The 13,220-nt window shown below is 46.6% G+C and overlaps 1 protein-coding gene across 1 annotated transcript in view; it reads right to left on the bottom strand.

The window, feature by feature from the left end:
- cnbd1 (cyclic nucleotide binding domain containing 1) overlaps window positions 1–10,019 on the bottom strand; it is a 65,705-nt gene extending 55,686 nt beyond the window's left edge. Inside the window, exons 1-3 of the mRNA XM_010906019.5 lie at window positions 9,853–10,019; window positions 9,569–9,647; window positions 8,764–8,874 (exon numbers count right to left, since the gene is read on the bottom strand). Of these exons, the coding sequence (XP_010904321.5) occupies window positions 8,764–8,840 (77 nt within the window). The 5' untranslated portion in view covers window positions 8,841–8,874; window positions 9,569–9,647; window positions 9,853–10,019. The remainder of the gene's footprint in view (window positions 1–8,763; window positions 8,875–9,568; window positions 9,648–9,852) is intronic.
- Window positions 10,020–13,220: the final 3,201 nt, after the last annotated feature.

Here is a 13,220-nt window from a genome sequence, read left to right as displayed (position 1 = left end):
TTAATTGTGGAAGAAAACAAAGCTTTCTTCTGGTCTCGTTGCACGCGCTTCATTGACATAGTCCCAGCCATTGATGAAACGAAAGGGCCAGATTTGTTATTAAAGAAAAACATTATGGAGACACCCCACAGATCAGCTCACCAGCCCCCAGGTTCATGGTATTGCATAGGGATAGATTGTGACTTTTAACAATAAAGCTCTATATTTACTTCTTTCTGATTCTGATCTAATCGTCAATAAATTATTTCCGTTTGTACATGCCAACTAGCATTAGTCTAATTTCTAATGAGGGTTAGCGCAGTTTAGGGGCAGCAGGTAGTCTTGCGGTAAGAGCATCTGACCAATAATGGAAAGGTGGAAAATCTGTTGTTTTGTCCCTGAGCTAGACAGTTAACCCATAATGCAACCTAGGTCTCTGCTGTAAAAGTTAATGTGTTCAATCTACTTACCTGTCATTGTTTGCAAACAACCTCTATATTTCCTCCATACTGGACGCGGAGAAAGAAACTGTACCCTTGTGTGATTTGATTCTGAGGAAGTAGATACTGGGCTTTATTGCAAAAGTTACTCCTTAAACTATTCGTTTAAGGAGTAACTAAGTGGCATTTGCCACGTAGAATAAGCCTATGAATACCATTCCCTTTTCAGGAGGTCCAATTCTGACTTTCTGTAGAGCTAATCTGTATTCATGCCAATTAAAGTTATGACTCATATGTCACTGCCCACCAGAAAATAATTTCTACTGCAGAAAGCAACCTAGCTGAAAGTAGTTATTCGGTTTCCTTCCACTGTACCACATTATGTATTGCTCCACAGATGCATCTGTCTCTCTGTGAGTGGGTTTGTTGTTGTGTTGTCAAAACATATTTGATTGACAGGATTCGCTACCCTGAGTCACTCCTCTCCAGAGGACTGGATCTGAGTAAAAACATCCCACGCTGCTTTCCGTTTGGTTGTTAATTTGTCAGTAATTTAAGTTTCTCAAAGTTACTAAGTGTAACGTTATCAATCAATTTTATTATGTTGTTTTCCCCCCACTATGGAATGGCCTATTGCTTAAAGGAGCTATGTACAGAACTGTCGCATTGTAATTTGGGAAACTGTCTCTAATCTCTGAAAGTGGAATGATAGGGTTTGGCAATATTCTTCATGAAATGGGCCCATTCTAAAATGCAAATCATCTTCTGCTATCAAAATGGAAAAGCTGCAACTTCCTCCTCTTTCATCAGGGTAAAGAAGTACCAAAACCAAGAAGTGCCACATTGTGAAAATTCCAAGAATGCTTGCAAAGCAGTCCTCACAGACCAAACCAGGATTCACAAGGAGAGTTGAACATAATTGTTCTTATCTCGTAACAATAATAATAATAATCAAGGGCCCAGCAAGCTCTCTCACCAGCTCAGTTGCATCAAAAATTTATTACGCAAAACAGGTCTGGGCTGGCAGTGGAAATTATAGTTTGCTTTTTGAAATGGAAAAAACCTGAAGAACCCTAGAGAAGCTGAAACTCAGAAAATAATATAAAATCACAACATCTGGACTATAGCATTCCCATAGTCCAGATGTTGTTGTAATAGCCTGAAATTATTTGATGCATGTATTTATTTTTTCAATCTACACACAATAACCATTATGTCAAGGAGAAAACTATTTTAAACCAGTGACAATTTATTTCACTGAAATAACTACTGTTCATAAGTATTCAGAGACCTTACTAAGTTCTTTGTAGAAACACCTTTGGCAGTTATCACAGGTTCAAGTCTTCATGTTTATACCAGCTTTACACTCCTGAATTTCAAGTTCTTCCTTGTAGATCATCTCAAGCTCTGTCAGACCCCAGTCTGAGGTCCTGTGTACTGTGGATCAGGTTTCCTTCAAAGACCGCTGTCTCCCAATCCATGACGCAGAGAAGCATCCCCACAGCATGATGCTTCCACCACAGGAGTAGGGCATATTTGCAGAGTGTAAGTCGGGGGCGTAGTCCTGTATGGTAATGGTAGTCCTGTATAAATATGTGCAAAAGGGTGTCCTGTTTCACTTTGTACAATATAGAGCTCAGATCAACTATATTGTAACTGCACTAAGCAGCATTCTCAACCATCAACCTCCTAAAGATGGCCCTCTATCACATGTAACCAAGCAAGGGCTACTCAAACAAAAACTGACCATGGCAGGCATAGTGAGTATGACTGTGCATGTGTATGTATGCATGGGTCTGTATTCAGGGACGTAGAATTAGGGGGGGACGCGGGGCATTGGCTTTATTATAGCTGTACTCAGCAGCTTTCAAAACCACCAGTGTCTCATTCTTGACCATATCCAAAACATTTGAAACTATTTTTAGAGGCACTTCAGTCTTCAATTCAATATTTCAGATGTTTTTAAACATACTTTTAATTTTAAAACAAAATACAATTAAATGGTATTTCAGTCTCTGCAAATGGTCTTGGACTTTTACATAATTGGTACAAGCATAATCAGACTAGATGTCACGGTTAGGTGAGCAGCAGCGCCACCGTTCCGTGCACCTTCAGTTTCCCATATCACACAAATGCATCCCGGACTTGTTTTGTCACGTCTTCATTGTTCACACCAGGTCCCTGTTAACTAATTTGTATGTGTTTATGTGTGTATTGTTATTGTCTGTGCATTCAGTGGTGAGTGTTACTTGTATGTACTGTTTGAAAATTACCTGTTAAAACGCGTTGTCGCACACTTTGATTTCATTCAGTCTGTAGTTACAGTTTTCCGTTAGTTGTTCGGTTTTGTTTTGATTGTTTATTAAACCCACGAACGTGAGATATGCCTGCGTCTGGTTCCTTGCCCAACACTACACCACAAGACGAGCATTACAGAATGATCCACCACAACTGGAACCAGCAGGTTAATACGGAGGAGGACAACCTATGGAATCGCCGCCTCCTCGAGTGCATGCTCGGCACGTTTCTCTATCGAGACCTGGAGCGGGAAGCTCCCTTTGCCGTGGAGCGCGTTGAGCGTGTACTCGGGGAGGCGTGCAGACAACGGGGCATCACTGGCACTAAGGAGCTGCTGGCCAGGTACCCATGCCGTCTGCGGAGGGACATCTTCCCTTCATCTGGGAGGGCCCAGCCGAAAAGGGCAGCACAGCACACGGGCGAGGTGCCCAACACCTGGTCCACGGCCCTCCACAGAACCAAGGCCTCCCCAGATATTTTTTAGGGGGGGGCTATGGGGGTGCCCAAGGAGGGTCATGACAGCACCCCCTCAGGCCGTCGGCTCTCCCGGCTACCGACCCTCCACCGGCTACCGAACCTCCGCCGGCTACCGACCCTCAGTTGGCTCACCCGGCTCCTGACCCTCCGCCAGCTACCGACCCTCCACCGGCTCTCCCGGCTACCGACCCTCCACCGGCTACGACCCTCCGCCAGCTCTCCCGGCTACCGAACCTCAGCCGGCTCTCCCGGCTACCGACCCTCCGCCGGCTCTCCCGGCTACCGACCCTCAGCTGGCTCTCCCGGCTCCTGATCCTCCGCCGGCTCTCCCGGCACCTGATCCTCCGCCGGCTCTCCCGGCACCTGATCCTCCGTCGGCTCTCCCGGCTACCGACCCTCCACCGGCTACCGACCCTCCGCCGGCTACCGACCCTCCGTCGGCTCACCCGGCTCCTGACCCTCCGCCGGCTACCGACTCTCCGTCGGCTCTCCCGGCTACCGACCCTCCACCGGCTACCGACCCTCCGCCGGCTACCGACCCTCCGTCGGCTCTCCCGGCTCCTTACCCTCCGCCGGCTACCAACCCTCCACCGGCTACCGACCCTCCGCCGGCTACCGACCCTCCGTCGGCTCACCCGGCTCCTGACCCTCCACCGGCTACCGACTCTCCGTCGGCTCTCCCGGCTACCGACCCTCCACCGGCTACCGACCCTCCGCCGGCTACCGACCCTCCGTCGGCTCTCCCGGCTCCTTACCCTCCGCCGGCTACCAACCCTCCACCGGCTACCGACCCTCTGCCGGCTACCGACCCTCCGTCGGCTCACCCGGCTCCTGACCCTCCACCGGCTACCGACTCTCCGTCGGCTCTCCCGGCTACCGACCCTCCACCGGCCACCGACCCTCCGCCGGCTACCGACTCTCCGTCGGCTCTCCCGGCTACCGACCCTCCACCGGCTACCGACCCTCCGCCGGCTACCGACCCTCCGTCGGCTCTCCCGGCTCCTTACCCTCCGCCGGCTACCAACCCTCCACCGGCTACCGACCCTCCACCGGCTACCGACCCTCCGTCGGCTCACCCGGCTACCGACCCTCCGTCGGCTCACCCGGCTCCTGACCCTCCGCCGGCTACCGACTCTCCGTCGGCTCTCCCGGCTACCGACCCTCCACCGGCTACCGACCCTCCGCCGGCTACCGACCCTCCGTCGGCTCTCCCGGCTCCTTACCCTCCGCCGGCTACCAACCCTCCGCCGGCTCTCCCGGCACCTGATCCTCCGCCGGCTACCAACCCTCCGCCGGCTCTCCGGGCACCTGATCCTCCGCCGGCTCTCCCGGCACCTGATCCTCCGCCGGCTCTCCCAGCACCTGATCCTCCGTCGGCTCTCCCGGCTCCTTACCCTGCGCCGGCTACCGCCCCTTCGCCGGCTCTCCCGGCTCCTGTTCCTCCGCCGGCTCTCCCGGCTCCTGTTCCTCCGCCGGCTCTCCCGGCTCCTGATCCTCCGCCGGCTCTCCCGGCACCTGATCCTCCGCCGGCTCTCCCGGCAACTGATCCTCCGCCGGCTCTGCCTCCCCGGCCTGTCCCGACGGCTCCGCCGCCCTGGTTAGTCTCGGCTGTTCCGCCCCCTCGGCGGGTTTATGCCGATGGGGGTTCTGCGCTGCCCCGCCCCCCCTCCCTTGGGCTGGGGTTCGTCTGGGGGGGGGGGTACTGTCACGGTTAGGTGAGCAGCAGCGCCACCGTTCCATGCACCTTCAGTTTCCCATATCACACAAATGCATCCCGGACTTGTTTTGTCACGTCTTCATCGTTCACACCAGGTCCCTGTTAACTAATTTGTATGTATAAATGTATAAATGTTTCCCCTCTGCTCCCCACATTGTGGATCATTGTTACTGTCTGTTCGTTCAGTGGTGAGTTTTACTTGTATGTACTGTTTGAAAATTACCTGTTAAGACGCGTTGTCGCGCACTTTGATTTCATTCAGTCTGTAGTTATAGTTTTCCGTTCGTTGTTCGGTTTTGTTTTGATTATTAAACCCACGAACGTGAGATATGCCTGCGCCTGGTTCCTTGCCCAACACTACACCACAAGAAGAGCATTACACTAGAGTGCTTCTTCACCACTAAGCCGAAGCAAATACAGTTTTGTATTCTATATCTACAGCTCTGAAAAAAATTAAGAGACCACTTCAAAATGATCAGTTTCTCTGGTTTTACTATTCAAAGGTATGTGTTTGAGTAAAATGAAAATTTTTGTTTTATTGTACAAACTACTGACAACATTACTCGCAAATTCCAAATAAAAATAGTCATTTAGAGTATTTATTTGTAGAAAACAACAACTGGTCAAAATAACCAAAGAAATATGGATTGTTTTCAGACCTCAAATAATGCAAAGAAAGTAAATTAATTTAAATTTTTCAACAACAAAATACTAATGTTTTAACTTAGGAAGAGTTCAGAAATCAATATTTGGTTGAATAACCCTGATTTTTAAGTGCAGCTTTCATGCTATCATTTTATTTTAAAAAGAAGCGAAATAACTATGTAGAGATGTTGATTTAAGAAAAATTAGGAGCGGAATTTCTTCCAGAGCTGTATGCTTGAATCTCTAGACTCTAGTGTTATATCTTGACAAAAGACAATTCTCCCCAAAAAGACATACAATTGTGCTCAAAAGTATGCATACCCTTGGAGAATTTATAATATATGTACCATTTGTAGAGAAAACATGAGTGAGCAGGCAAAACACATCTTTTATTTCTTGTGGGATTCACATTCAACTGTAGGTCATAACAGAATGGCACAATCATTAAAAAAAACATGGTAACAAAGAGAAAAATCTGCATACCCTTAGTTCTTAATACTGTGTATTGCCCCCTTTAGCATCAATGAGAGCGTACAGTCTTTTGTAATAGTTGTCTATGAGGCCCCAAATACTTGCAGGTAGTATAGCTGCCCATTCATCTTGGCAAAATGCCTCCAGGTCATTCAAAGTCTTTGATCATCTTGCGTGAACCACACGTTTGAGAACTCCCCAGATTGGCTCAATGATATTAAGGTCAGAAGACTGTGATGGTCACTCCAGAACCTTCACCTTTTCTGCTGTAACCACTGGAGGGTAAACTTGGCCTTGTGCTTAGGGTCATTGTCGTGCTGGAAAGTCCAAGAGCATCCCATGCGCAGCATTCGTGCAGAAGAATGCAAATTGCCTGCCAGTATTTTCTGAAAACATGCTGCATTCATCTTGTCATACATTTTCACAACATTCCCCATGACTTTAGAGCCCCCCCATCCCCAAAACATCAGTGAGCCTCCACCATGCTTCTCAGTGGGGATGGTATTCTGTTCACTATAGGCCTTGTTGACCCCTCTCCAAACATAGCACTTATGGTTGTGATCATAAACCTCTGTTTTGGTCTTGTCACTCCAAATTACAGTGAAGAAGCTGTGAGGCATGTCAAGGTGTTGTCGGGCATATTGTAACCAGGCTTTTTTGTGGCATTGGCGCAGTAAAGGCTTTTTTCTAGCAATGCAGCTCATTTTTGTTCAAGTATCGTCATACGTGCCAATTGGGCATCGTTTCAATGCCACGGCCAACCTGAGCATTGTTTCTGACCATGTCCATCCCTTTATGACCACCATGTACCCATCCTCTGATGGCTACTTCCAGCAGGATAATGCACCATGTCACAAAGCTCGAATCATTTCAAATTGGTTTCTTGAACATGACAATGAGTTCCCTGTACTGAAATGGCCCCCACAGTCACCAGATCTCAACCCAATAGAGCATCATTGGGATGTGGTGGAACGGGAGCTTCGTGCCCTGGATGTGCATCCCACAAATCTCCATTAACTGCAAGATGCTATCCTATCAATATGGGCCAACATTTCTAAAGAATGCTTTCAGCACCTTGTTGAATCAATGCCACGTAGAATTAAGGCAGTTCTGAAGGCGAAAGGGGGTCAAACACAGTATTAGGATGGTGTTCCTAATAATCCTTTAGGTGAGTGTACGTGAGAACTAACAAACTCATTGACTATTTATACACATACACTAATTGCAATTTAAAAAGCCACAGGTGTGGGAAATTCAACTTTAATTGCCATTTTCACCTGTGTGTATCACCTTGTGTGTCTGTAACAAAGCCAAACATTCAAGGGTATGTACACTTTTGATCAGGGCCATTTGGGTAATTTCTGTTATCATTATGATTTAAAAAGAAGCCAAACAACTATGTGATAATTAATGACTTCATATGATCACTATCTTTAAAAAAAAATGATCGGTCATATATTTAAAATGAATGCCAAAATATCACAATTTCTGCTAACTTATGCCCTCAACTGTAAGTTTTATCTAACATGATGAAAATAATACATATTTAATTTCTATAATTAATTGCTTTTCTTTCGCCTGAGTGGCAGACATATCCATAGTCAATTTACGTTTTGTTACCTAAGCTATATTCCACAGCTCAGATCATCAGCAAATGGACACCCACAGTCACAGATTGGCCATCATATAAATACATTATGGAATCATAAAACAAGTATAGATGTTGATCATTTCAATGTCAACTAAATAGTATTTAGCAAATGAACAACAACAAAAAATCATTATAGAATTTTATCTTTTCAACCATAAGAAAAAGGTATTGTGGGCCCCTCTGATTGGCTGCCATGGGGGCCGTGCACCTAGTAAAGCTCTGCTTCTGTCCCACCACCATACTTCACCGTAGGTATGGTATTAGTCCGGTGATGGGCGGTTTTTGCCAGATGTAGGACTTAGCATTTAGGCATAATAGTTAGATTTTGGTCATCAGAACAGATCATCTTTTTCCTCATGCTCTGAGAGTCCTTCAGGCAGCATGCCATTTGCATTTCACTCTCTAGTGGCTTCCATTCTGCTACTCTACCATAATGGTGTGATTGACAGAGTGCTACAGTGATGGATGTACTTCTAGCAAATTCTTTCAGTTTTGCAGACAAACTCTGAATATCTCATTGATTGGCCATTGGGTTCTTGGTCAAGTGCCGTTGGCGGTTCAGACTTCTTCCATTTCAAAATGATAGATTCCACTGAGGTCCTGGGAACCTTTCCATTTGTGGGACCATATATAGACAGGTGTGTGCCTTTCCTAATCATGTCCAATCAACAGTATTTGCTACTGACGCCAAAGTTCTACAGTATGTCAAGTATAATGAAAAGATACAGGTGAGCACAATTTGGAGTGTCATGACAAAGGGACTGTAGATTTAAGTTTTTTATTTTAAATAAATTGGCCAGATTTTATAAAAGTGTGTTTTTGTTTTGTCATTATAGGGTATTGTGTGTAGACTGATGGCAACAAAAATATTTAATTGTGAATTAAGTATTTTAAAAGATGTAGAGAAAGTGAATACTTTACAAAGGCACTGTAATTAATTCTAATTAATATAATTATTTTCCAGCCCCCCGACCATCTGCTCAGTTAAAATTCATCCCAAAGCTGAATCTAGTTTCCTTCCATTGTGGTAAGAGACAAGGACAACTTCATAGTTATGTATTTATTTAACTGTAGTAGACACTTACATTTTGCTAACCGCCTGGATAGGGATATAGGGAACAACTTTCTTTGGCTGAAGAAATATCTTTTGATAGGAGTTCATGAAGTCTTCATGTGCCTCTTCCGTGGACTGGTGACTGTTGTTGTAAAGACAAGTTTATCAATTAGTAACAACAAACTGATTCAAAATGATGGGATGTTATATGAAGTCATACTAAATTATTACTCATGATGACAGTGTTGGATGAATGAAAAGATAAGGGTTAAGTGGACATGGTAATCAAGTAGTGGAAACATGCCGATTGAGTGACTCCCTTCTAAACCATTACACAAGAAAAAAAAATATTTGGAGAATGTTCACAAAATTATTCAACAAATACAATGATGTTGGCCTACAAAGCGATCTGTAATAACTGGGACAGTAAGAATCTTCTTCTTGTTTTTCCTCTGTACTCAAATTTCAAATCTAAGTAAATCTTGAGTTTTATTTTAGGGTATTTGTTGGTTATACCATTTAAAAATTACACTTACATAATTTTAAGACTATCAGGAAACAAAGGGAATTGGGGCAGATTAATATAATGTCTAAATTAAGCACATGGTATGATTATTATTTGGTCGTATTTCTTTTGAATACAGTAATTGCATGTATGTTTCTTACATGAACTGTAACTAAAATTGAGTGTATATTTTTCAGTCTATATAGTAATGGTCACTGTCCCGTCACATTGAACCAGAAGATTTGCAATGTCATTGCTGCACTTTTACTAGTTTGAATGAAAATAAGTAAAACATTTATTAATAAAGGTACGTAAACTTAGAGTATCATACCGGTCTCCAAGTCTGAGCCCGTTGATTCGGCATAATGCCTTTAGATGAGTGTAATCGATCCCCTGGATTTTCTGACCATCTGAAGACAAATAGGTGTAATATGAAAGTACATATAAAACACAAGTATTACCACATTACTAATGGCTATATCACTAGTAAGCCTAAAGTAGTCTAGCTACAGCATGTTTGCTGACAGACAGCCTGTTCTATCTAACAAACGTACTGTGTACAGCAATTTGTCAATTCTCTACGATTATCTCGGCGTTAAGTTAGCAAACCGTTACCTGGCTAGGATGACATCAGTGACGTCAGAAAGAATAAATGCATTAAAAAAACATACCAGTGCGCTGCAAACTAGGAGGATGAAGAGGCATTTGCCTAGAAAAATAAATAAATGACAATAAGGAAAACCGAATAACCGTGTTAATCCGGCCACTGCCCGCATTCAAAGGTCTGGGTCTACCGCGTGTTTGTGTAGTTTCTTCTCACCATGGCAACGATGGCCCTAATTTATGAAACATTCTCAGAAAAGATCCCAGATTCGAACGTGATCTACTCAGCTGTCGCACCTCTTGTAAATGACCGCTGAAACGTTGGTTTTATATTCAGTTTCAAGAGACATTCGAAGTAAACATATTTAAAAATGTAAAACTACTTGCATTCTTCACTGATAACTATGACTGAACTTTTAAAATATTCTATATTAGGTTGGACACAATATTACAAGCCATAATTTGATTAAAAAAATATATATACGCATATTGCAAACATTGATATATCACAAAAACCTTTTCAATAATTGACATGAATATTTAATTCCAAGGTCAGAATATTCTATACTAGGCTGGACAACATTTACAACCTTTGATTTGATCCATAAATCACACAAATACATTTTGTTGTAATATGTTTTTCATAGAATATCATAGAATATCATAGAAAAAGTTCAGAATATTCTCCAGTACACTGGACAACATTTACAACCATTGATATTTGGAAAAAAACACACCTTGATTTTATACACATTCTCAAACATTGAAAAACGCTATTATATCAAAATAATTTTTTCAAAAATGTACATATAAACTTAATTTCAAGGTCAAAATATTCAATACTAGGCTCAATAGGCCCCTCCAAGAACTGCCACCTTAACGTGGTGGAGGGGTTTGAGTACCCGAGTGACCCTAGGAGCTATGTTGTCTGGGGATATATGCCCCTGGTAGGGTCTCCCAAGGCAAACAGGTCTTAGACGACGGGTCAGACTAAGAGCGGTTCAAAACCCCCTTAATGATGATTAAAATTATGAGTACCGTGACGTCGCCCGGTATTGCGCAGCCGGGGCCCCACCCTGGAGCCAGGCCCGGGGTTGGGGCTCGTATGCGAGCGCCTGGTGGCCGGGCCTTCCCCCATGGGGCCCGGCCGGGCTCAGCCCGAACGGGCGACGTGGGGCCGCCCGTTCGGACGAGGGACCATAAGGGGTCGGTGAGAAGAGGATCGGGCGGCAGTCGAAGGCAGGGGCCTAGACAACCCGATCTCTGGACACGGAAACTAGCTCTAGGGACATGGAATGTCACCTCGCTGGCGGGGAAGGAGCCTGAGTTAGTGCATGAGGTTGAGAGGTTCCGATTAGAGGTATTCGGGATCACCTCTACGCACGGCTTGGGCTCTGGAACCACACTCCTTGAGAGAGGATGGACTCTTCACCACTCTGGAGTTGCCCATGGTGAGAGCTGGTGTGGGTTTGCTTATAGCTCCCCAGCTCTGCCGCCATGTGTTAGAGTTTACCCCGGTGAACGAGAGGGTCGTTTCCCTTCGCCTACGGGTCGGGGATAGGTCTCTCACTGTTGTTTGTGCCTACGGGCCGAACGGCAGTGCAGAGTACCCGACCTTCTTGGAGTCTCTGGGAGGGGTGATGGAAAGTGCTCCGACTGGGGACTCTATTGTTCTACTGGGGGACTTCAACGCCCACGTGGGCAACGACAGTGACACCTGGAGGGGCGTGATTGGGAGAAACGGCCCCCCTGATCTGAACCCGAGTGGTGTTCAGTTATTGGACTTCTGTGCTAGTCACAGTTTGTCCATAACGAACACCATGTTCAAGCATAAGGGTGTCCATCAGTGCACGTGGCACCAGGACACCCTAGGCCGCAGGTCGATGATCGACTTTGTTGTCGTTTCATCTGACCTGCGGTCGTATGTCTTGGAGGGGCGGAGCTGTCAACTGATCACCACCTGGTGGTGAGTTGGATCCGATGGCGGGGGAGGAAGCTGGACAGACTCGGCAGGCCCAAGCGTACTGTAAGGGTCTGCTGGGAACGTCTGGCCGAGTCTCCTGTCAGAGAGATCTTTAACTCCCACCTCCAGCAGAGCTTCGACTGGATCCCGAGGGAGGCTGGAGATATTGAGTCCGAGTGGACCATGTTCTCCACCGCCATTGTCGAAGCGGCCGCTCGGAGCTGTAAGGTCTCCGGTGCCTGTCGAGGCGGCAATCCCCGAACCCGGTGGTGGACACCGGAAGTAAGGGATGCCGTCAAGCTGAAGAAGGAGTCCTATCAGGCCTGGTTGGCTTGTGGGACTCCTGAGGCAGCTGACAGGTACCGACAGGCCAAGCGGGCTGCAGCCCGGGTGGTTGTGGAGGCAAAAACTCGGGCCTGGGAGGAGTTCGGTGAGGCCATGGAGAAGGACTATCGGCTGGCCTCGAAGAGATTCTGGCAAACCATCCGGCGCCTCAGGAGAGGGAAACAGTGCCCTACCAACGCTGTTTACAGTAGAGGTGGGCAGCTGTTGACCTCAACTGAGGATGTCGTCGGGCGGTGGAAGGAGTACTTCGAGGATCTCCTCAATCCCGCTGTCACTTCTTCCATTGAGGAAGCAGAGGATGAGGGCTCAGAGGTGGACTCGTCCATCACCCGGGCTGAAGTCACTGAGGTGGTCAAGAAACTCCTCTGTGGCAAGGCACCGGGGGTGGATGAGATCCGCCCTGAGTACCTCAAGTCTCTGGATGTTGTGAGGCTGTCTTGGTTGACACGCCTGTGCAACATCGCGTGGCGGTCGGGGACAGTGCCTCTGGGATGGCAGACCGGGGTGGTGGTCCCTCTTTTTAAGAAGGGGGACCGGAGGGTGTGTTCCAACTATAGGGGGATCACACTTCTCAGCCTCCCCGGGAAAGTCTATGCCAGGGTTCTGGAGAGGAGAATACGGCCGATAGTAGAACCTCGGATTCAGGAGGAACAGTGTGGTTTTCGTCCTATTGAGTCCGGGCCGTGGAACACTGGACCAGCTCTATACCCTCTACAGGGTGTTGGAGGGTTCATGGGAGTTTGCCCAACCAATCCACATGTGTTTTGTGGATTTGGAGAAGGCATTCAACTGTGTCCCTCGCGGCATCTTGTGGAGGGTGCTTGGGGAATATGGGGTCCTGGGTCCTTTGCTAAGGGCTGTCAGGTCCCTGTACAACCGAAGCAGGAGCTTGGTCCGCATTGCCGGCAGTAAGTCAGACTTGTTCCCAGTGCATGTTGGACTCCGGCAGGGCTGCCCTTTTTCACCGGTTCTGTTCGTAATTTTTATGGACAGAATTTCTAGGCGCAGCCAGGGGCCGGAGGGTGTCAGGTTTGGGGACCACACAATTTCGTCTCTGCTCTTTGCAGATGAT

The sequence above is a fragment of the Esox lucius genome, chromosome 21 (genome assembly GCF_011004845.1).
Source record: "Esox lucius isolate fEsoLuc1 chromosome 21, fEsoLuc1.pri, whole genome shotgun sequence".
In the NCBI taxonomy this organism is placed as follows: Eukaryota; Metazoa; Chordata; class Actinopteri; order Esociformes; family Esocidae; genus Esox; species Esox lucius.
Note: the sequence above shows the minus strand (reverse complement) of the source record. Positions and strands in the feature narration are given on the sequence as shown.